Source organism: Aythya marila, assembly GCF_965140915.1.
Source record: "Aythya marila genome assembly, chromosome: Z".
In the NCBI taxonomy this organism is placed as follows: Eukaryota; Metazoa; Chordata; class Aves; order Anseriformes; family Anatidae; genus Aythya; species Aythya marila.
The window spans coordinates 45,659,964-45,685,698 of record NC_139080.1 but is presented as its reverse complement, the minus strand read 5'-3'; the positions used below and the strand labels follow the sequence as shown (position 1 = coordinate 45,685,698).

General features: G+C 37.7%; 1 protein-coding gene across 1 annotated transcript; it reads left to right on the top strand.

The window, feature by feature from the left end:
* The first annotated feature begins 260 nt into the window (after positions 1-260).
* Positions 261-23,744, top strand: SLC35D2 (solute carrier family 35 member D2). Its single transcript, XM_082784379.1, is given in 14 exon segments — positions 261-484; positions 2,465-2,498; positions 4,438-4,524; positions 7,370-7,437; positions 9,585-9,656; positions 11,252-11,320; positions 12,383-12,485; positions 13,835-13,927; positions 14,961-15,028; positions 15,886-15,964; positions 17,859-17,941; positions 18,600-18,687; positions 18,689-20,221; positions 21,701-23,744. Coding segments are annotated over 13 exon segments (1,089 nt in total). The 5' UTR covers positions 261-320; the 3' UTR covers positions 18,770-20,221; positions 21,701-23,744.
* The last annotated feature ends 1,991 nt before the right edge of the window (positions 23,745-25,735 follow it).

Sequence of the window (25,735 nt, the reverse complement as noted above, 5' to 3'; positions counted from 1 at the left end):
TTGTTCTTATAACCCCATCCGCCCGACCTGTGGCAGAACAAAGAGGACCCGTGTCCCTCCTCTTGCTGTGAGGTCCTCCTCTTTTCCGAGGAGATGGGTCTAAAACAAAGCAAGCCGGTGGCTCGCAGCTCGGGGCTGCCGGCGGCTCCGGGGGAGGGCTCCCCGCGCCCGGCGCTTCCTCAGCTGGCTCCGCCAGGGGACGCCCTGCGGCCGCCGCCGCTGCTCGGGCCGGGCGGGCGGGCGGCCCTTCCCCGCGGGCCGTGCCGGGCTGTGCCGGGCCGGCTGCCCCGAGCTGCCCGGGGCGGGGCCGTGCCCGCCGCATGCCCGCCATGAGCAGCGGGCAGAGCCCCGGGCAGGCCGCGGAGGGGGCCCCCGCCGCCGCCCCCGCGGTCTCGGCGGTGCCCAGGGTGCTGTCTGCACTCTTCTACGGGACGTGCTCCTTCCTCATCGTGCTGGTCAACAAGGCCCTGCTCAGCGCATACAGGTGAGCGCCCCGCGGGTCGGCACTGCCCAGCGGGGAAGGTCGGGGCTGAGCGGCTCTCGGGGGCGGCTGCCAGCTGAAAGCCTGCTGCTGGTGCTGGCAGGCACGCTGCCGACCTGGAAGCACCTCTCTTTTATAAGGTAGACAAAGATAAAAAGCAGAGCCCGAGAAGGTCTCCGAATTGTAAAAGTGCCTCTGAAGTGGTCAGGAGGTAGCCCCTTGCAGAATTAGAGACCTGCAGCTGCCAGCTGTGCACCATTCATGTTCTTCACTTAGTTTGCTTCGTTTTTGCTTTCTTTTAGTTCACAGTGGGCTAAGAACAGACACAGAACTGAACACACACAAAAAACAAATCTAGCAGTTACTTTCTAACATGTAAGAGCCGTATATTGCGTCTCCCAGAAATGATCTATGAGGCAATTTATGGTTTTGTTTCCTAGTGGTTTTCATCCCACAGTCTGCAGCTCCCTGTAAATCCCAGGTGTACATCTGGCACGTCCACGAAAGATAATCAAAGACAGCATGGCCATCACTAAACCTGAGTTTTGTACTACGAGCTTACAGCATTGCTGGGAACTTCTAGGGCTCTGCAAGACCAACAAGATTTGGAGAAATCTGTATCGTACATGTGAATGAAGTCTTCACACTTATGTGTTGCAGCTATAAGTACAAACTAAAATACAGTTTAGATGTCACACGATTATCAAGTCCTGTTTTTTCTGCTCTTTTTTTTTTTTTTTTTTCTCTGTGGCTGCTAATACCTGTTTCCTGGAACCTCTTTCACTGCTGGCAGTTCTTGTCCTTTATTTGTGTTATGACTCCAGTGTCCCCAAGAACTTCCTGCTGTGCTTCAGGGTGTTTCTTTCTTCTGTTAATGCCGTGTTCCTGTCCCAGTGGTGCTCACTGGAGAAATGCAGTGCACCAAGCAGCTCTTGGTGGCCTCTGTGTTAAATCACTGCAATCTCAAGGAATTTGTGATAAGGGAAAATTACAGAGCTTATTGAGAAGGTATGCCCCATATTGGGCATTTGTTTGTACAGGTGTGCACAGAGAATGAAACAGATTTTATTTCAGATTCCCTAGATGCAGATTTGTGCATGACCATCCCTGACAATGCAGTCCAGCAAAATGCTGCATGGCTCCTTGGAGGAAGCAACTGTTTGTTAGGTTTGGGGAGCTCCTTGGCACCTGAGGATTCCGGTCAGAGAGGCTCCAAACACATTGCTGGTTATAACATAAAGCAGACAACCATACTAAATAAATTATTTGCTTGAATTTCATTATGCATACAAAAAATTAGCTGTTGCTACTGCATCTTTTTTTTTTTCTATTCTTTTTTTTGGAAGTAGGTTTAGGGGGAAAAATGGAGACTCTCAAATTCTTGGGATGTCCTAAAGTTTCTGCTTTCTTACTGGTCAAGAGTCTGTGCTTTGAGCAGGAGCCAACTGAAAGGGTACGGTAGGAATTTAGCCATTTTAGCAGACAATAGATGTTTCTGCAACATTTACGTAGGATTTTTTTTTTTTTTACAAGTACATATTGTTGGTGTGTTTGGACTGTGGAGATAAGCTTTCAGGTTAGGGCAAGTACAAGAGGTTCAGCTTACTGCACAGTGTATGTGAGGCCACTCAAAAACTTATGCTTTGTTAGAGTTCTCCAAGTATGTAATCTTCACTCAAAATACACCAGAACTAATTAGCTCTTTAGGACTGATCAGCAATGCCTATGAGGTATCATTTGTACCTGGCTTGTGGTTTGCTGCACAAATAGGATATTAAGACTCCAGTAAGTGTTGCAGGTCCTGAGCTCTTCTGAAAGACTGGTCAGTAATCCACATGTACTAAATTTAAACACCTCCTTTACTGTTGTTGGATTTGGCTTTATTGGTGGTGTGGTGTTTTTTTTTTTTTTTTTTGGTTTTGGTTTTTGGTTTTGTTTTGGTTTTGCTTTCCTCAGTATTAAATGTCTGTTTATGCTTTTCAGATTCCCATCACCAATATTTCTTGGAATTGGACAGGTATGTTCACATATAAAACATTCTATATGTACTTATTATTTTGTAAGTTCAACTGTTGTTAACATAGAGATATATTTTAGGGGGGAAATCTCTCTTACAGTGCACTGCTACTTTTGTTAGATGCACTGTAAGAGTACTTTGTTTTAGTGAGATGGAGGAAGTTTCAGTCCAAGTCAAAAACATTGGCTAGGAAGAGTCACATAAAGAACTGGAAATGACGTTTATTTTCTCTCATAGAACTCAGCAGTTAAGAGATACAGCCTCCCAAACTATCAAGATTGCTACCAATGGCCTAGATGCTTTTAGAGTCCTGAAGCATTTGTGGAATATGTGTAGAAACACTGCCTCCCTCATCTGTAGACAAACAGTGTTTCCTCATAAATTTCTTCCACTTTCTCCATCAGTTTTCTGGTAGGACTACCATACGCTTTTGGTTCTTAGGTACCTTATTAGGTCGTGGGCAATTTGTAGTGCCTCAGCAGAAGTACTTGCTGTTGTAGTTAGGCATCGTAGTAAAACCAAAGTTCAAGTATTCATGTACATGGCCCATAAAGAGGAAGTGTGTGACCCTGCAAAGGGGTGGCTTGGAAAGATGGAGATTTATCTCAAACATTGTTTAGGCACATACATTTAAAAGAGAGGATTTATTTTCTGCCAAGGTTACAAGCTAAGAATTAGTGAGGAAGAGGGGAAAACAGGTCTGACATCTCTGCTGCGTAGTGCTGAAGTGAGTAAAAGGTCTTGTAAAATTTGCTATATGAGAAGGGGGAGAAAAATGGGGTTTGGTACTTGCAGACTGCTAAAACAACTGCAAGTCTTTGGAAAGCTCATGTTTCCGTGGAAGCCAAAGAATGGAAATAATTCATATTAAGGGCAATGGTGTGGGCAATGGGGCAATGGCCTTTCTTTGCAGAACCTAAGACTCAAGGCCATTCCTTTGTTTTATTAACCAGTTCTTCCAAGATTTCCCTAAATGCTTTGAAAAGAGCATGTAAGATGATATAATACTTCAGTCACTAAAACATAACTCCACCCTGTCCTTGTAGGTAGCCAATTATTTTATTTTTATTTATTTTTTATTATATTTTTGTATATAACATTTAGTCTAACATTTTTTCCTCCCTGTGGCCAGCATTAAAGGCTTATGAATGCTCAAATACCCTCCTTCATTCTCAACATACCTTTATTACTTTTTGTTCACTTTGTCAATAGACTGATCAATGCATGCCCCCCCCCAAAAAAAAAAAAAAAAAAAGTAAACCTGTAGGAGTTATTCATCAGACTAAACAGCACTCTGTGTGAAAATAGCATGATAATGCTGGGATCATCTTCTTAATTTTCTTGGCTCTTTAATATGCACTTTTTTTTTCACAAGGTACAACTTTTTTTTGAGCCATAAAACTTATATGTATTGTACTTTAAATAAATAACAAGCAAAATCAATGAGAATAAAAAGTTACTCCTGTTTATTCACTACATGCTGTGCTGTTGAAAGATGTACATAATACATAACATCTCTCTATTGCTCTGCAGTTACCTTAAAGGAGTTATAGCCAGGTGAGGATCAGCCTCTTATCCCAAGCACAAGAGGAAATGGCCTTAAGTTGTGCCAGAGGGGTTTAAGGTGGTTATTGGGAAAGGTTTCTTCAGTGAAAATGTTGTGAGGCATTGGAACAGGCTGCCCAGGGAAGTGGTAGAGTCACTGTCCTCAGAGGTCTTCAAGAAACGTGTAGATGTGGTGCTTAGGGACATGGTTAACCGGTGGACTTGGCAGAGCTAGGTTAAAGGTTGGACTAGGTGATCTTGGAGTCTTTTCCAGCCTGAATGATTCTATGATTTTGTCAAATGCATAGATTTTGTCTTTAAAGCAGTTCTTCCATCACGCATTATGGTTTTGTTCTTACATGACTTCTTATTTATTTTTTTTCTCTTTGTTTAGATGGCAGCCACTATACTTATCTTGTATATATCAAAATTAAATAAGATTATCCACTTTCCTGACTTTGACAAAAGTATACCTGTGAAGGTAAGCATTACCTAGCGTGTGATAGTAGTAAGAAAATGTTACCTTCCGTAATGGCTGTCTTTCTGCAGGACTTGAAAACTGTTTTCAAGTAGGAGACAAGACAGGGAAGAAGAACAGAAAACAATTTTATATTTTTAAATCAAATGTGATTTTCTGTATCTTTGTTTCATTCAATGTTGGATTAGATGATTTCCATTTCATTGCAGTATTCTTGCCTTCTGTCTGAAGAGAAATGTACTGTAATTTGGTATGCAATACATGGGAAAGGATGTTGTACTCCATACAGCTGGATAAACTTTGCCAGGTTCCTGAAGTACTTTGTTGGATGTGTACAGCTCCCTGCAGGATCAGTGAGAGATCTATGTCTATAAGAGCAAATTTTGATCTAGTACACAACATGAAGAGAGAAGTGCTGCTTGGAAATTTGAATGGGGCATGTAATATAGCAAGAGAAAAAGAATATATCAGAGACCAAAAACCCAAACAACAGTTCTCTCCAAATGTAAGATTTCAGCTTAACAGAAGGTGTCAAAATAATACTCATCAAAAACAATGTAGGTAGGTGCTAGCTGCATGATGCAGCCCTTAAGTGTGTGTGGTCCAAAGAGGCAGGATAGAGAGAATATGAAGGAGTATCTTATATTATCTCAGATTGGGAGCTAGGATCTGAAATGACTACAGAAATGATCCTTCTAGATTTTTTACAACCATGTGCAAGATTGCTAGAGCTTTTTTTTTTTTTTCTTCTTTTTCTTTTTTTTTTTTTAGTGCATAGGTCTGCATATTTATGTCTTGTTGCAGAATATTGGTCAGCATTTGCTCAGAGAGAGAATTAGTTCCCAGGCTTGCTGCAGAGCTCAGCTATCCTAGCTTCCTAGGTTTTCAAGCCAGCATCTCCATTGCAGAATCTTGTTTTGCTACAGGGTGCAGTTTACTACAATGCTGTGTGTTCTTAATGCATGTTGAAATTATTGGGGTTTCTGCACTTAGAAATCTTGAAGGAATATCTGTGCTGTTGATTATAAGATGGATGATCCTTTTTTTTTTTCTTTTCTTAATATGAATGAAGAAGGTTTCCCAGTGAGTAGCTCTGAATTCCACTTATCAAAAACTTTTTGAGACCTTGAGAAATTTATTTCCTCTGCATCCTCTATCAGTCCCACTACTGTCCCCATAACCTTTACAGTAATGTCAGTACAAGGGCACTAAAAAAGTACAGCATCCTTTTCACTTTGTCCTAATAATATCTATCCTTTGGAAGATTTTCCTGGATATGCTGGGAGTGGTAAACACTGCAGCATCCAAGACTTACACTTTGCTTTTAGTGCTGGATATGACAAGTCACAGTGAGTGAGCTAGACCTGTCTTGTTGATTTTTTTACTTTTTAAAACACCGTTTGACTGACCTCTTAGTCTTTGACAGCTTTTGCTTTCACTAAGACACTAAGATCATTGTGGCTTTTGAATCCTGAATGGTCTCAGTGATTTCAGCTAGAGTTTTAAAGTAGCAAAGTGCTTACTTTTGCAGTAAAACTTCAGAGTTCTTGAAAAGCTTGTTAAAGTAAATATTTCACTGATCTTTGATGCTATGAAGTTGATTGCAATTTTTCCTTCACAACTGATGACTTCAGAGGAAAGAAAATGTAATGTCAGCTGCTTTCATCCTATACAGAGACAGATTTCTACATAAAAGCCTGCTGAAGAGGTAGTATATAACAAAATTTTTGTGAGTTCATGTTGACAGGGGGAATATTTATTATGTTACTGGTACTCCTTTAACTTTGAACTCTCAACTTTAGATAACTACGGCTAACTTCGACTGTACTTTACTCCTCTTTGAGGTAAAGAAGGGCCGAATTTTCAACATAGGTAAAATGCAGCCCATTCTTGTATGTTTTCCTAGCACACACAGCTTTGAGAAGACGTACCCTGTGACAAACACAGTGTCTCCCAGCACATGTGTATAGGCACACCAACACCAGCTATTGCACACCTGCGGACCGGGGATGTGTTTTGTCTTTCTGGCATTTCAGCTCCACTTGACTGATAGCAAACGGGACTAGGCATGCACACTACCTTTGTCCCCACTGATTACTTTGGCTGCTTTTAATCTTCTGCAATTTTTCTGCAGTGGGCAAATGACAGCTTTGAACTGCAGCTGACTATTGCGTAGAGATCCGTGACTTCTTGTATGTTTTCTCAAGGCCCTGAAATTCTATTATTGTTTCTCTGTATTGAGTTATGGCCCATATATTTTTGTGAGAGTCAGTCTCATTATGCTAGAAGCCAGAAATGGTAGAGCTTGATTTACACCTAAATATTTATCTTTCACTTCTAGTGTCTCACATAGCGTAATTCATTAGGTAGATCTAAAATAATGTATCTTCCAGAGATACTAATTTATGCAGGGTACCTAGAGAAACATGAAATATTTATAGCTTCTTTTTTATTTTTATTCCACTTGCTCTCTTGCTTATTTTGTTACAGCTATTAATATTACTTCTATATGTAAAATCCAAACATTAGGTATTAATCTGAGAGTGACAGTAATTAAAATAAAATTGATTAAAAGTGACTCTAAATGGAGTCTGAGTCTCGTTAGAGATAAATTGGTACTGTTCCAGTGAAGTCAGTGAAGCAGTGCAGGACTCAAATGGTCACATGAAGAAGAGCTGTAGATCAGTTTGCAGCAGTTACATTTTTTTCCCCTTAATACCAAACCACCTTCTTTATTGCTAAAACTTGCTAAACCACATCTAATATTACAGTTCTCAAATTTTATCAAAGTTTCTCAACAGTGCTTCAAAACATAATAATCTGAGTTGTGCTTTTAATTTTATCACAGTTGTTTCCTCTGCCTCTGATTTATGTTGGAAACCACATAAGTGGATTATCAAGTACCAGCAAACTCAGGTATAGTAAATAGAAGTTATAATACACTGGCTTTTACCCTTTATTTTGTGGGGGTTAAAAGCACTGAAGAAAAGCGTTGCATAGGGACTTTAATGCAAATGATGTCTGTCTGTCTAAATACCAGATACTACTATCGTATCTTATAGCACTACAGTAACTTACCCAAGCATTTGACCTGTTTACAAGTTGTATGCTTCTTTTAAATTCTTGTAATGCTTCTTTTCTTTCTCGCTTAGAAAAAATAAATCACAATACTCCTCTGTGACAATGAAAGTGCTTTTATATTATTTTCAGGGTCCTTTCCCCTCATAACTCCAGTGTCATTTTTCCTGGGTGATCTATCGACAGGGCTTGAAAGCTCTAAGACTTCTTTGAAGGAAGAGGGATGTGGGGAAGATTTGTATCATGATGTTGTTGCAGGTTATTTAGGACATACCACGAGATGGAAAAAATACTGTGGAGTGGAGTGGTAGTGGTGGTGTTCCCCTGCTAAGCACAAAGAGCTGGCTGTGGTTTGGGTTGGAAGGGACCTTAACGACCACCCAGTTCCACCCCCCTGCCACGGGCAGGGACACCTCCCACCAGCCCAGGCTGCCCAAAGCCCCAGCCTGGCCTTGAACACCTCCAGGGATGGGGCAACCACAGCTTCTCTGGGCAGCCTGTGCCAGGGCCTCACCACCCTCTGAGTGAAGAATTTCTTCTGAATCTCTATCTAAATCTTTTAGTTTAGTGTCCTATCACTACCTTCCCTGATAAAGAGTCCCTCCCCAGCTTTCCTGTAGGCTCCCTGATCCATGAGAGGTACTGCCATGCTAGTGCTATAGAAGCATAAACTATGTAGAGGAAATGCAGTAGGAGACTGAACGACAGAGTTTTCTGTGGAAGAGGAGTGCAGAATCATAATGGCTGTTGCGGAATTTGAGATCACTGCAATGCCATTGCAGCTGTTTCTTGTATGTTATCACAGGCTACTGAGGATTTGACAGTAAGTTAAAACAAAACTGAGAATTTTGTAGATTTTAAGCATATCATAACTCTGAGATGCTGGGAGAGAGAATACATAGCTTTTTGTCTAAAGAATTAGTTTTCTTCCACTAGCAACATTGGGCACCTGATTCTGCAACATTTTTTTGTGCACAGGCTGAAATTGTTCCTCTGAAGTGTTTGTTCAGGCAAACATAATGCCTTTGGCTGCACTGTTCCTAGGAGTGTTTAAGCTGGTGTGAATACAGAAGTAGTTTCAATTCTGTGGAAGTTAGGTTTGTGGGTTGTTCTTCCCCTAACCATAATTTTTAATTTTAAAAACCTGCAACCTGCAGGTGATCCTATGCATAATCTCAAAAGGTCTCTTTGAAAGCGTCCAAAGTCAGTGTTAGGATTTGTAGTGTTTATTAATGCAGTTGCCAGTGCTTATCTTAAAAAGAGGATTAATTGGTCCAGATGGCCATGCTGTCAGACTCCTGAAGTGTCATATGTAAATGTTTTCTCAAATTAGTCAGAAAGGTTTCCAACTGTATCACTTCATGCAGACCAACAATATGTTGTTCCAAAGTAGTAATTTGTTTGATAGTTTGTTTGATAGGATCCACCTTTCATGATTCTTGTACACTCTGTTTTCTTCTTATGGATTTATTTTACTTTTTTTTGAAAGTACAGCTTGTTTACCAAGCTTGTTCACTTTGTGTTTTATCTTTGTTATGTGTTTCAGAGACAGCTTTATTTCTTGTCTTTTAGATTTACAATAGAAATGATTGTTACTTACCCTGCCTCTGATTTCTGTAGAAAGATTTATTTCACAGGGACTACGTTAAGCAGGAAATAGCCCTTATGTTCCATTTCAGTGGTGTGGAGGGACTTTTTAGAAGGTAGCCAGTTGCAAGCTATTTTACAAACTGGCAAACCTTGTTATTTTCAATGATTCGGTTATCTAATCTGCCTCTAGTGTCAGACTGACATTTTTATGTATGGTAAGTGGTTGGGAATTTGTTTTGCTTGCCTATTGCTGGGGTAGTTGTTTCATCCTCTGGTTTTTAAAACTACATAACAATTAGAACATAAAAATGCTGTTAATTTGAAGCTGTGCTTGGTTTTTTATTAATTATTTAATTAAATTAGTTTATTTATTATTTATTTATTTATTTTGACAGTTTGCCGATGTTTACAGTGCTCAGGAAGTTTACCATTCCACTTACATTACTGCTGGAAATCATCATACTTGGGTGATTTTATTTTATTTTTTTTTCATTTTAAGATACCTTTATTTGAGATCATATCAAACAGATTACTTGTGACATCTCATCAGGGTACTGAACAAGTGATTTTTACTGTCAGACAGAGAGAAACAAAGAAAGTGGTTTTGTGTAGCTTTTATCTGAAGACATAGATACACCATAGTGAATATGAGAGAAAAAGTGTGCACTTTTCACAACTCATTCTCTTGACTGTTGCACAGGAATCAAGTAAGTGATCCGTGACTCAGATGCTTTTTTTAGCGAAGACAAATCCTTATGTCTCAAAACAGTGATGATAGTATGGTACTTCGCTTATGCAGAATAGCTTGATGAGTCAAATCTTAAAACATGCCAGTTTAGTGAAGCAAAATATGTGCTGTTAGGTCAGCAAACTCTATAATTACAAGTTATCTTAAATGAGAAATTAAGAACTTTCTGCTATTGCAGCTTGGGATCACTAGTTTCGAGTGTACTGCTTTGGAAGAATAGGAATATAAATCTGTAATAATTTTTCTTACCTCTAAAGTTTTACCCAGAAGGCTTGTGTTTGGATGAAACTAGGTTAAAAGGGGAAAAACAGCTTGCTGAAGCAGTATCCAAGCAACATGAGAGTGATGGTTGGGGAAAAGCTTTTCAAAAAGCCCCCAGTTAGATAGTCATCTCCTTTTGGTTGAAGTATCGCCTTTTGGTGATCAAAATCAGTTTGAGTCATATTTGGGGGAACACCTAGATTCTTTTCTAATTACATATTCTCACAGGAAAAGCAGCAGAAGTTTCTATCTTCTGTTGGCCTGAGGATTCTCTCAAGCAAGTGAGGAAAGAAAGTACGAGTCAGTGAGGTTGCAGGATTTCTCTGGGAGCATTATGCTTTTTTTTTTTTTTTTTTTTTTTTATGTATCTTTTCTCAGAGGCCTGCTCAGAGCTGGGGACTGGCCTAAGAGACATGGGAAGGTCTGTAAGACGCATTGCAGCATGTGTCTTACAAAAATATTTGAGACATTTCTAAATAAAGGAATGTACCTATAAGAAGTAAGGTAGCTTTATGGTATGCTTTGCCCTACTCTGTGTCAGCACTGATGTAGGCACACTGAAGAATATCATAAGCTTCTGTGCTTTCCACTCCAGATGAAAATCTTGTTTGATTTCAAAAATAACCCAGATAATCTGCTCTATAGCATTTTCCCCATGAAAGGTGAGATGACAAATTGCACAAGAGATGTGTAGTGATTTTTATTTTTTAAATGACTTGAAGACACTGAGATATGTCCCATATGAACACCAGTACAGGGTAGGTTACAGTGTACTCTAGTACTGATACTTTAAACCCTTAATCTTTACTATAAAAAATATCTAGTAGCAGAGTACTCATGATGCTTTTACAATCTCTGTTCTCAGTGCCAAAATCTGACAGTTTGGGCCATAACTTCCCATCGTCAACCACGTTGCATCTGTAAGGTTTTCGGGACTGTGCCCTCCTGTTAAATATTTTGTGATTACTAATTGCTTTGGAACATTTCAGTCAGAGAGACATTTAATCTCCTCTTCAACTAATGAAAACGTGAACTGTCTAATTTTGTCTACAGGAAACGGTACCCGCTGAGCATTTTCATCAGTGTGTTTGCCATCGTTCTTGGGGCTTTCATAGCAGCTGGGTAAGGTTTTCATTTGTGAAATGTGTTTTCGTTTTGTTTCATAACATAACAGAAGTCATGTTATGAGAGGAGGGACAACAGGAGGAGTTTCTTCCTTGTTAAGTGCCAAATGACCCTAAGTCGATCCACTTACTCTGAATGAAATTGACTTGGATAATCTCTCTACTGACATCATTGGGAGGTGCAGGAGTACAAAGGGAAAGCTTGAACTCCATCTGGAAGTATTTGGGTGCTTCTTTTTCCACTCCTAGCTTTTCTGTGTTTGCAGAAACATAGCAGGTTAAACTGTGTAAGAAGCACTGCCTTCCTTGCATAATATCATTGTATTTTAATAGTTTCAGAAAAATATATTTGTTCTGGGTAGAAAGAATGTTCTTTTGGTTGTCAAATTTTGTTTTGAGTTAGACAATGTCTACTTTTTATCACTTTGAGCAAGTTCAAATATGAGATATGTTCCCAAATTACTTATCTGCTAGTCTCTTGTGTTTTCTTCTTGTTCAAAAATTCATTTACTTAAATGGAAATGTAATCTTTGTTGTTTTTTTTTTTTAATTTTTGGCTTTACTGTGTACAAAGGTAAATAATTTCCATGTGGTGTGACTTGGATAGAGCCATGTCCTATTAAATAAATTTCACTATATCCGTGAGGTAACTAGTCAAAACAGAAAGGATGACAATATGTCTGGTCTGACTATAAAAAACGAATAGATTTTATTCCATAGCTACATTTTTGTGTTAAAAGAAGTAGATAAATACACTCAGAAATAATTGAACAGGTTGTCATGTTTGAGACAGACGGAATTTTTCACAAAATGAAAGCTGAACTTTTCCTTCTACTTCCATACTGAGTTCTGGGAACTCTCTGATGACTCATTTGTGATCGTCCTGTGACTGGAGAAATAGAAAGTACCTTGACATGCAAAGGAGATTTAAAGCAAAGCCTGTGACTTGAATGATTTCTCAGGATTTACATTTCTTCATTTATGGTAGTTCTCTGGTTAAGCAAGGTAGTATTACACAGCATAATATTTGTTTATTTACAATATAATATATCTTTTCCAGGTCTGATCTGTCTTTTAATCTAGAGGGCTACACCTTTGTATTACTAAATGATATCTTCACAGCTGCAAATGGAGTTTACACGAAGCAGAAAATGGATCCAAAGGTAACTGAAGGGTGATTAGGTTGAATTTAACATTTTGACAATAAGGTTAATTAGTATATGACTTTATGAACATTCTGTATGCACTAATAAATAGTTTTATTGCTTTCATATTTCAGTTGATAGGTGAATATACACATCATTAATACAGAACAGCCTGGGAAAAAACTCATAATGAGTGTCTGAGGACAGGCCTAAATCAGCAGCAAGTTTTATTTTCTCTCAGGTCTTTTAGGCAAACTTTGTGGTAACTTTATAATGTTGCTTTTGTTTAAAAAAAAAAAAATCCAAGACAAAAGCAAACTATGTACCAGTAAGCTTGATTTATATCTAAGGATATAATCATTTGACTAGAAACACACTTTTAAGTGACATTTATGTAAAATAAACCTGTGGGGAGGAACAGAGACCTGTCTAGTTTAAGTCAACAGCCATCACAACTGATATCTTTGTAGGCTATCCAAAAGCAAGTCTAAACTCAGCACCAGTATGCCAAAGCATTAAGTGATACCTTGATAGATTATATGCTATATAAACGCTGAGCAGGCTACTCTAAGTTTGGTGACATGAAAACATACCAAGTCATAGCAAAAAGCAGTTTTGGAGATGTTGAATTCAGGTTTTGTCACTGACTTTTATGGGTCATTCTGTACAGAGGAAATATGTGTCTTTTAATAATCTCAGAAGTTGCACTGAACACAGACCCTGCATTTTTCTTTGAGAGCAGCACTTACTGGCCTCAAAGGTTTCTGCAAAATACAGTGTTTCATTTTGAAGCAACACCTAAACTGCAGAGATTTGCTGAGTAGTATAACTGAATCTGGAAGAAGGGAAGGCTGCTTTTTCATTACCCTGATCCTCTTCTGCCTTTCTGTCAAGCAAATTAACCTACAGGATGTATGGCACCCCTCAAGCTGCTTGAAGTTACAGCAGTTACCAGTGACTGTGGGTGCTACATCTAGGAGTCAGGCTTAATTTTCACTGTTACACTGGCCCCGAGGAGCCACCTTACCCTGTGCATTCGGGGTGAATATGCACTAGCTGAATGCAGTCTAATACAAAGCATCTCTGGACTGATGCCTCGGGAAGTTTATGGCTAGCTACTGCTGTACAGACACTTTTCCAGGTGTAGCAGAACAGTAGTATTTTTCTGAGTATTCAGTGACTGAAATGGAAGCACATCTTAGTCCTAAACACTGAAACCAATGATCACAAACTTGTGTTTTAAATTGTAGTACATTACCTTCTAGCTGCTCATTTACAGTAGCGTTGGAAGAATTGCCAGAGCAGTGTTTATTTTTTTTGCTCTCAGTTGTCTTGTATTTTGAAACACCATGTTTCATTTTTCACAGGAGTTGGGAAAATATGGTGTCCTTTTCTATAATGCTTGTTTTATGGTGGTTCCAACGGTTATTATTAGCTTTTCTACTGGAGACTTCCAGCAGGTAAGCAGCAATATTCCATATATCAAATTGATAACAGTATTTTATTGTGTTTTTGTTTGTTTGTTGTGTTCTTTTTTTTTTTTTTTTGAGGTTATGAATTTTTATTTGTTTATTTATTTATTTATTGAGAAGTAATCCTACCTCCATGTTAGTGGCTAGCATTTGGAACTATGTGACTTGGACTTACCCTTTACAGATAAGAAAATGCAATTATTCACTCTAAGGAGAATCTGAAGCTGAAGTATAGCTCTTATACTTTTACCATTTCAAAGTAATACAGGACAGGGTCCCACAGCTAGAGCAAGTGGTTGAGAATCCAGCTGTATCATGTGGTTTGCCATGTTCTCTGAAAAGAGGCTGCAAATACGAACACCAGATGATTTCCAGTTTTTCTCTCATTCAGAAGAGAATCTTATTTAGTCTCAGTCTGGTTTAGTAACCTGCATGCTACAGTCTCATTGGACTATAGCATAACTCTCCACAGGTAATTATAGGACAGTAATACTGTATGCAGTATGTCCTGGCAAGTAGTGTAGCAGACCAGAAGATTTGTGTTCTTTTTCTGGCATCCTCACAGTTTTGCTGAGTCACTTTTTTCTTACCTGTAAAAAGAGTCTGAAGATTTGTATTTCCTTTTGGAATTCCTTGAGATTTGCCCCTGAAAATTGCTACAGAGCTTGTGGGTATCATAAATCGTTCCAGCATCCTTTTATTGCAAAGTTGTTGTGCCCTGAGCACTCATGATTTTGTCTTTGTGTTCTTATAAGTCTTCTTTCACTGGAAAAATCGTCATTCCCTGAAAAAATGATGTGATTTATAGCTATTCTATGTGAAATGCCTTCTTGTCATCTTCGTCAGTTGTCTCTGAAGTTAAATATATCAAACTGTTTCAAAAGTTACATAAACCTTTTGTAATTATATTATAAATCTGTTTTGTGATTTTTCACATTTTCATGTTAACTACATTTTATATCTGTTTACAGTTATATAGCACACAATTCTGTCTATCTCTCTTTTTTCTTTGTTTAAATAGGCAACGCATTTCCAGCACTGGACAAATTTTTTATTTGTCTTCCAATTTCTTCTTTCCTGCTTGTTGGGGTAAGGACAAAGGGCAATCAAATAAGACATTTTAATGGCAGTGTTGTGCAGTGTTTATTGCTCCTCAATAAAGTTGAGGAGCACTTCATGATTCGGTGTTTCAAATTGCAAATCTCCATTGTAAAACTTATCAATAAGTTATGTTAAAATTCAAAGAAAATGCATTTCTCCCCCAGGTTTCTTTCTTGCTTTTAAAAGATTTCTAATACTGTAAATAACCATTTCAGTACTACCTGTGTTGTTGTCCTCACAAGTACTGTGGTCAACAAGATAACATTTAGGTTTTTAGTTTCTGTACTCAGTATCCCTCTGCTAGCCATCTATTCTGATTATGTGACTAAATCTATGCAGTTAATAGAATGTAAACACTTCAGTATAGGAACTGTTTCAGTACATTTGTTCTTTAAAGTATCTGGAAGAGTATGGGGCACTCAGAAGTAAGAAACAATGCTTTTTTTTCTCTTGGAATTGCAGAATAGAAAAGTAAGAATAGAATAGGAAGAATAGAAAAGTAAGTTGGGTCCTATTCTACTCCTTCACATAGCACCATCCAAAGGGTCAAAATACTTTTACATATTGACATTTAAGAAGCACAGAGAATGGAAGTGACTTTGCTAGAGCTCAAGCAGCATAAAGAAAAACTTAATTTTTTTAGATTATATTTTGAGTAATTTGTATATGCACCTAGTTGACTTAAAGTACAGATCCACAAGTTTTTTGGGGGAGATAGAACAAGTTGGGATGAAGATCTCAGCAGAATACTAGTCCTTGAAAAATGTTGAACATTTCAAAGTATTGCTAAGATTCTGAGCTCCCTGGAAGGAACTTAAAACATTTTTTTCTTTTATTTTCTGTAGGTTTCTTTTGATGTATTCTACTGTCCTATGCAGTCATTACAATTCTGCACTTACGACAACAGTAGTTGGTGCCATCAAGGTGAGTAAAGGATTAGAAGAGAATGCTGAAATAGAGCGTTGCATCAACACTGATCCTGATTATGCTTCGAGCTGTGTTGCTTCCTGCAACAGAGCTGGAAACTCAAAGCGAGGACTAACACTGAGACGCTGCTTGTGTCATAGCTGTATTTTTACATTTTGGAGATCCACACTAGAAAGTCACCTTGTCTTCTTCCATTGAAAGAATGTATAGATATACTCTAGAAAGCAATATGAGTATTGCTTTGGTTTAATTTTTCCTATAAGAGAAACTTGAATCAGTTGTAGTTAAAAGATGTAAAAGATGTGCATTTAATCACATTTCATCAGGCACCGTCACCTGCTAGTGTGTTTTTTTCAAATTGCTGTGGGTTTGTCAGGGTAGCCCTAAGCAAATCCATTGCAAACTGATACAGACTAATCTATGTTCATTTGGGGTTGAACTTATTTTAATTGCTCCTGATAAAAGGGCGCTCATAGATGAAGTTCATAGATGAAAAATAATGGCTAAGCCATAGTAACAACTGTAGTACGGAGTTTATTGTGTTATGTTAAGTGCTTCATTCTCTGTGTGGGAACTTGTATTCTGGCTGAACGGACTACTTCATTTTGATTTATATAACTTCTGGTCAATTTGATTAACATTAAAATGAGCTTGTCTTAAAAACTGAACTTGGTGTCCTCATAGTCTATTTTCTCTAACCAAGATTAAATTGAAACCAGTGCAACTTCCTTTGTGTTGATGAGACCACAGTGTCTGATTTGGGAAGACTGCACAAACACCAGTAGTTTTGTAGGTCAGTTTGGAAAGGAGCATAAAGCTTAACCCAGAAGAGTTTTAGTAAAAGATGAAGTTCGTGTGGTTGTGGGCCAAATAATTACCAATATCCAAACTAGCTGAGGCACAGGGATAACAGTCATCAGGGTGCTCTCTTGAGTGGGTGACTAAGGAAAACACTAATTCCAGCATAGCAAAATCCGCAAAAAGAAGATGGTAGTTCTCTTTCTACAGATATTTGTTCATTTGTTATTTTGCTTTTGGAACGCTGGTAAGAATAATCTAGTAGTTTTTCCTTCAGGTCCTGAAGGCTTTCTTTCAAATTTTATATATCAGCTTTGAACCATTAAGGTAGAGCAATGCTATGTCTATTTTCTGAAGTATAATTAACTAACTTTGAAATGCCTTGGTTTGCTTTAAAGTTGAGAAGCACTTCATGATTCAGTAGTCCCCAGTAGAAATCTGTAGAAATGATGTAATTGTTCAGGTTAGCTGCTAAAACATTTGAAACCAGCAAAGCACTGGTAAAATGATCACACAGTTCTACAGCTTTCCTTCTTTCTGTAGAGGGCAATTTCAGATTCCCAAAACTTCATGGGGCTGGTACTGTACTCTAGCTTTAAACTGTGCCTGACTTGAATTTGAGCCAAGTGCTTTCAATGAGCTTTTAGTTGGCAAAGTAAGGAGGTAACCCTTTTACAGCAATAATAAAAAGCTTTTATTATAACTTTAAAGCATACTTTTTTAAGCTTGAGAATCTGAAACCTGCTATTAAGAAGTGGGATTTGAAATGAGCCTTCCAAAGATTAAAAGGAAGTACAATTTCAGAAAGTAGCCTTAGCTCCATTTTGCCTAATGTCAGATAACTAATTTTCATACTCTGTCTCTTCAGAAGTCACTCTCAATGCCTTGCCTCACATTTAGAAGATACATTAGTTTTATTTTCTGTTAAATTATCCATAATGATGACATCCAGGGAAACTAATTTAAGCACTAATTTTAGAGTGGCCAGCAACAGAGCATAGCTACATATATTTCTTTAGTAAAGTAAATTATTTTGTGTTCTTGGAGATGTCCATTGATTTCAACAAATTCATAGCTTTTGTTTTCTTTTCAGAATATATCCATCGCTTACATCGGAATGTTGATTGGTGGAGATTACATATTCTCTATGTTGAACTTTATAGGCCTAAATATTTGGTGAGTAGAACTTGAATAGCCATTGTTTGTTAAAGCTGAAGATTTCTCAGTGAGATACAGTTTTATGTTTTGTTTGGTTTGGCCCACTTGGGTGATGCAGTTTGGAAACAACCTGCCTGAGGAAGCAATGCCTCAGGATGTGAAATTCATTACAATTAGTTATGTTTTTTTCATATTTGTTTGCAGATACTGAATCTTATCATGGTAGGATCTTAACTATAGAAACATGCCTGAAGATTTACTTTTTTTTTTTAACTATCCTTTTTTATGAGTAGTTTTTGACCTGATCAGTTCTGTGCTGTGAGGCTTCCAAGGGAAAAAAAAAAAAAAAAAAAAAAAAAAAGTGGTGTGGGAAACAAGAACACTGACTGAATGAGTTGTGTTCATTGAACATGAGTTACGATTCAGAGTTGTGATGGTTTGTGTTTTGATGAACTCTTGCACCTGCTTCTATGAATGTGTTGAAGCAGATGATAACTGATCTTTGTAGTCTCAGGGCTAGTTTCTGACATGGCTTACATAGTTCTCAGGCACTCCTAATTTATGGTAGCTGGCATTCCTTAATCATTCAGAAGGACAAGTAAATACCTATAAAGTGACCGTGTGTGCATACTTTATCAAGAATCTCTGACACCTGTGTTCATTCTCTTTTCTTTAGTATGGCAGGAGGATTGAGATACTCATTTTTAACTTTAAGAGGAAACAGCAAGTCTACGCACTCTGGGGATGAAGAGAATTCACTTCTCGAGTCAAAGTGTTAGTCAAAATACCTGCTTTGAAAAAGATTGCAGACTTAAACAAGTATGTGCTGGAACATATTTGGAATGAGGAAAAAAAAATCTACCTCAGTTACCACACATCTGCACACATCCCATTGGTTCAGAAATATTTTTGCACACCATATTTTTTACACATGGACAAGTTTAATTTTTAGCTTATTAAAAAATAATAATAATGTGATTATTTATAAGAACAAATGCCATACATGAGTAAATCTCAAGTTATGAAGTTTTTAATTCACCTGGACTTTGGTGCTACGTGTACCCAACAAAATCTGTTAGTTCTGCCTCAGTTTCTGTCTTCTCTTTGAGGAAAAACTCCCTGCAAGGATCACAAGGCTTGATTCACCATTGCGTTGTGCATATAATCTTTGAAATCAGTGAAGAGACAAAAGATGCTTGTGGCTCAGAATGATTTCACCTATGCACTTGTTCTTGTATAAGTGACTGTAGAACATATGGATCAAAGAAGAGACGTGCCCCGAGATTGTTCTTTGTGTACGTGTTGACTGAAGAACTCAGGATATGGCCTAGTGTGTTTGGTATGCACTGTGTAGACATTCTCTCTCAGTCTTTTCCTCATTCTCAGTAACATCACAGCATTCTGCTGCTGTTGTCACTGTTGTTACAAGTGAATCGTCATAACTTCGCTGCAGCATTGAGGAAAGAAGAAAACTTGGAGAGGCTCTTTTAATAATTAAAGAGATTTTTTTTTTTTGACAGAGCCAGTACCAAGCAGGTAATTTAGAGAGATAACAAAGGTAACTCTATGTTTGTGTAGGTACAGTCATCATTTTATATCACAGTCCTCTTCTCCAATGTTTTGTCTGTAATTACTAATTAATGCTGCACAGAAGTGATGTTACAAACTACAAGTGGGAAAACTGGTTGATATATGGAAATCTAACTGTTGTGTTTCAATGGGAAGAAAGAATCTGCATCTTACATATGCAGTGAAAGTTTTTTTGGTACTAATTTATGCTCAAAATTCAGAGCAGGTGATCATGGCAAACCTGAGGGTTTGCTATATCCAGCAAGGTGAGTCCAGTGGTTCAAAAAAAAGTCTGGACTCTGATGGTTTCTGTTATTACGTAGGACAATAAAAGCATTGCTCTGTATTCTCACTTCCTTCTCTGAAAATACAGAAGATACTGTTTACTTGCATTTCTGAGGTTGTAGTGTTTAGCCTTTGAAGCTAACCTTAGAAGCACTGCAGCACTGGAAGACAGCAGAGCAATTAATCTTGTTCAAGTTTTCAATTCCATACAAACATGAGCCAAGATTTTTTTTTTAATACTCAAATCAAAAGAACTTTTTGGAAGACTTTGACATGGAACCAGGATGATGTCATGACTTGTACCCCAGTTTGAATTAAAATACAGCAAATCCTGAAAGGCATTATGTGATGTGTTACACTTGAATGACCAGACTGGATTAAATCTAACAAACCAGAAGCTTCAGGGACTGCCTCCACTGCCCACTACCTGCATGGATTCGAATGGTAAGAGGAAGAGTGACTGCTGATATTAGAAGTGTTTATTAGTAATTAGCAAACACAGTCAAAGTGGAAACAGAAATCTGGGCTATAAAGTTTCTCACGGCAGGCTATGAGATTGACTGGGGCTTTGGGTAGTCTGATCTAGTGAAAAATGTCCCTGCCCATGGAATGGGATGATCTTTAAAGGACCCTTCCAACTCAAACTTTTCTGTGATTCTGTGAGATGTGACTTATATTGTCTACCTGTTGAGGAGCTGTGCAAGGGATGGGTTACTACATATATTTAAGAAAGATCTTCTGTTTTAAAGGATTTCCTATGTGACTTAAAAAGCCTTCACTATTTTGACTATAATACTAATGAATACATAATGGCACCTACTAAATAAGTTTCCACAAAGGAATAGCTGTGTACATTTCATTGATTAATATTTTGCTGTACATTTATAAACAGATACAGAATGTAGTTTCAATTAGTTTTTCATTTCTGTGTAAATGGACAATTGTAATGATTTCAAGTACACATGTAGGACATAAATATTTGCTTTCTATAGGATCAACTTCTGGACTATAGTTGAAGAGTTTTTCAGAAGTTCATTCCATACTGTAGTGGAAATAGTTTTATTTAATTTTTTATCTGTATCTTGATTTTGAATTCCTTCAGGCTTGAACTTACCTAACATACAGACCTGGCTCTCAGTCTTTTTGACAGTATTATTCAAATGGTTAAAAAGATTAGGAATAATCAAAATTAGGTATTATGTAGAAGAGTGTGCAAGTAATTGCATCCTTTCACAGATCAATTCAGCTTCAGTCACTTACTATTTTTCTTCTGTATCTGCAGAGATAATATTGTTCCAGTAAATGTACTGGTTGAAACTCTGGGAATATGAATTGAACCAGACACAGTTTTTCATGTTACAATTTAGCCAATTACTGAAATGGCTATTCAGAACCTCCAGCTAAGCAATTTAATCTCTCAGTTAATAAAGCAGTAATTTAAAACTGATTTCTCATACGATACATCTGTAGGTAATACTGCTCTTTTCTACAGTTTTCATGTTAGCTTAATGTAATATTGCAACGGTTGTATGACTGTCACTTCTTTGCTGTGTGAAACTTCAGTTTCTTTCTTTTGGAACAATTGAAAAATGGTTACAGAAAACTTAAGTCTACAGAACACATATTTAAGCACTAGTAGGTGACCTAGTTTTAAGAAATAATTGAGTGACTTCTGAAAGTCACATTCCCTTAAAAAAGTGCCTTATGGTCACATAATGCTAGCTACAAAGCTTGATTTTCAGAAGTCACTTCCATACTTCTAAAATTTAAGTTTTACAGGTGACAACGTGTGTCTACAAGGAACTTAAGTATGGTAACAGAAGAAGATTAAAAAACTTCTGAAAGCAAATTTAAATTAAGCAGTAACTGGATTGGAAAGGAACTTTAGACTGTACATTAACCTGTTCACTCTTGGTTTTATAGGATTGCTTAGCAGCAGACTATCTGTAATGGAGTGAAATGAAGAGAGAGAAAGTACAGTGGCTGTCACAAGAAGCTTTCTAGCCATGCACTGTGTAATGTCCTTGCAGTGATTCCTGTGAAAAGATAAAAGGAATACCTCAGGGGAAAAAAAATAGACTGGGCTGGATGAACAATTCCTTGAATTCAAAAGGACTGTTTTGTTGTTGTTGTTGTTGTTCTTCTTCTTCTTGGATCTCAGCCTGGTTTACAAGTATTAGGCCCAGCACAACATGTGTTTCAGGCTTGTAACCAGTCTCTGGAAAAGCAGTAAAATTGCAAGGGAGTGTGGGCAGAGCTGGAAGTGCAAAAGTGAAGACCTATAGCTGTGGACTTTGTGATTCTGTAGTCAAAAATGGTGTTTTGTTTTGTTTTATTTTAAATTTATTTAAAGGAGGTATTCAGCACCATTGTTGCATATGAAAAGGCATAGCACAGCTTGTTCAGATTTAAAGTTTTCCTTGAGTAGTGAATGACTCTTCGGGGAATTTGTGATTGTATGTAAATATTTAGGAGAAATTTAGTATTCAGACCATTTTTAAGACTGGCCTTACCTGTGGAGTAAAATGAGGTGTTAAGATATAGAAAACAGTATGAATTTTTAAGGGAGATTAAATATCAAGAAACTGGCTTGTTGTTAAGATAGTAATGTTTTTTATATCATTTTGTTACAGTTAATGTTACATTCCTTGTGATTCAGACATCATCTCTTCAATTCATCTGTGTACTTTGGTTTTCTGACCAAAGGTGTCAGTAATGTGACACTTGATATACATTGCTGCTCTTCAGTTGAAGATTTCTGGGTGTCAGAGATTCAGATTAAATTTTAAAGATGCTTCATCTTAAATGTGAAAGAATATCATTGAAGTATATACACAATTTTTATTTTGCCTTATTGTAAGTGCATGTGTAACCATCAGTGTTTCTCTTCTCCAGTTTAAGTTGGTCTTTGAAGAATGCATATTTCAAACTGCCACTGAAAAGAAGAGTAAATGTTTCTGTGCCTTCCCTGAGATTTTCCATATTAACATTAAAACAAACAAACAATCAAACAAAAAAAAAAAACAAATTTGTGTGAATTTAATTAATTGTATTTTAATATTACTTTGTATTTTCAGCTTTCCAAAAATTTCATGTTGCATTAAGGTACTGTTCTTGACAATGCTTTTTAGCCTTATGTTTTTGATCCATGTCCTCAGCTTTAACACTAGTTCCAATGTATTTTGGTCAGAAAGCTGGAAGTCCTGTTGCCTTGTTAATATCTTACTGTAGTAGTTTGTGCCACAATTTCACCATCTATAAAATGGGTATTAATCTCTTACCAGAAAGCTTTTTTGAAGGTTATATAATATTGCTCCTTCTATTAAATAGGAAGAATTAAATGTCTTTATTACCCATTTATTATTTTGTCTTCAAATCAAGAGATAAATGTATTTTTCTGGCCTAAGCACAAGTTCAGTGTGAACTTGCCCTGGAAGTCTCTGGACTGGGGCTTAACTCTTCACCACTGTATGAAGTAGTGCTGTTGTGTTATCCTCAAGGTCTGGAGTATTCTTATCCAGGGTTTTGGTTTAGACCCATCTTCAGTCTCTACGATTCCTAAGCAACTACAATAAAAATATTTTTATTCTTTTTGTTCTTGTGTAACCTCCAGAAAAGGAATTAAACCTTGCTACTAAAGCAAGCACCAGAAGTCATTGTTTCATTTTGATTATTTTTTTTCAGTCATTTGCAAATCTGTGTGTAATGCAGAGACTCTGTTACTCTAGTCTAAACTCTGGGCATTCCTCGGAGAAAACAGGTCACGTGCCCTGATTAGAATTCTCCCTTCTCTGCCAGTGCCCGGAGACTGGCAGCGTGCTGGGAAGAGGCATTTCCCAGGAGAGTGTTACCCTTGCATGCATGCTAGCTTGCTGCCTTCTGTCACCATGGAAGACTATCAGCATCAGCTGCTGACGGTTACTGGGGGACTGATCTGTTTCTATGCTCTGGTAAAATGCATCAGATTTATGAAATACGTTTTCCCACATACCTGGAGTGGTTTGCCTCAGGCTTTCTTTCCGTCGCTGGGAGAATGGGCAGGTAATGCAAACTTTCTTACCTTCTTGTAGCTGAGTGATGAATTGTTACGTTACCAGCTGGGAGAGGTTTTCCTTTCATTCTTGCCCTGTCGCTTCAGAACAGAACATGATTTCCACTAACTGAGGCTTGCTTCATTTCTTTTTTGTTGCCTTGTAGTAGCTTAAGGTTTATGAGCCTGAAGATTTTGCCTCCTTGGGGAGAAAAGAAAAATAAACTGTTAACAACTTGCACCCATGGTGTATAGATGTGAATTTTCTCCCCATTCCTACTTGTGATGTTTTTTTCTCCACTGGAAATGCTTTAGTTTTGATAGCATTGCCCATATCCTCAATTTCCTTCTAGTGTATCCTAGTATATGGTCTCCATTCTTCAAAGCAACTTGTCTTTGTTCCTTGTGACTTTGCTCCAGACAATTTTCTGTTTTCTTTTCTTTTTCCAGAACTGATGACTTATCCTTAATGGTATCATTAACAAACCAAATCTGCTTTTGCCTAAAAACTACAAAAGCTGCAACTTGGCAGTGTTTTTTTAAAAGACATTACATATTCTCATAAAAATAACAGAAATGTTTAATAAACACATTCTTCCTACTGAACACTGATGTTTTTCTTAGTCTTGATAAATTAGTGGTATGAAGAAAGAATGAAAAGGTATTACAGTTTCTGAGTTCCTGGGCTATAGATATCACTGATGGTGGCCTCTTGGTAAGAGGTGACCCCAAAAGTGCTCTTGTGCTTTCTTTCTTGCCGCCTTGCTAGCAACTTGATGTCACTGCATAGAGTATATGCTTAACAAGCACTTTCACAGTGGATTAAGAAGAAATTAAATCCACCCCTTTACTGAAGACCTGTCTAAACACCAAGTACTTCTGAAATAATGCACAGGCATTGTTTGTGTTAATTCTAGTCAGGTATAGACCTCACTTGTGTGTGTGTGGTGAGGAGCACTGTCTGGAACCCTCTGTGTAAAATCCTGCTTCTGTTGAAGGCTGAGAGACTCTCATTTCCTTTGGTGGACCTTGCGTGCTCTGTCCTTCTACAAACACTAAGGTTTCTCAGGCTAGTAACGTTAATTAGACCTGACTGATTTGCTGTATCACGTGGCACATGAGCTCCTGAGAATTGTGAGAATGAAAGTTGGAAGCTTCTTTTCCAGTGGGTGCTTGCTTTTCACCTTCAGGCCTACTAGGAAGGTAAAAATCCACTGCCTCCTCACCTCTGTTCTTTGTGAAATAAGAAGGTAATAGCTCTTCTGTTGGCAGTGATCTCAGCTGTTCAAATTCACCTTGCACTCCCAGTTTCTTTTGCAATTTAGAAGTTCTTAATCCACGTTTTTTTTAGACACTGACCCATTTTTAATTTTGCTTTGAAAACTTATGAGGTGTATGTCAGAATTGCTTCAGTGCTTGCCTACTTTACTTATTTCTTTCTTGATAAGAAAGGTGATAAACTTGTTCTTTCTATAGTTCCTCTTTTTACTTGCTTGCATAATATTTAAAGATCAGGATGCTTTACAAAAGCCAAGGCTTGTTTGCTTTCCCAGTGACACTAAATCCAAAGGTAAACTGTGAGTCAGAAAGCTCTGGGAGAAGAGTATTTTATAGATGGTTAAGATTTTCCTTGCAGACAGAATTCTTGCATGAGAAAAGTATCACTTCAGCCACTAGTATCAGCTTCAGTCACTGGTTACTCCTTGTCTTCTGCTGTACTGCCACAGACATACAAGCTAAAAAGCTGCAAAACGGAACACATAAAAATATGTGTACAGAAGACAACTCTACCATCTCATAGGAAACGGACTTGCTGATGAGTGTTTCCTCATTGAATAATAGCTAGCTACTGCATAGGTTACTCCGAGGAGGGATTTGCTCTGAAGACAAAAAATGCTAAGTGAAGTAACAAAAAGATGAAAAAGTCA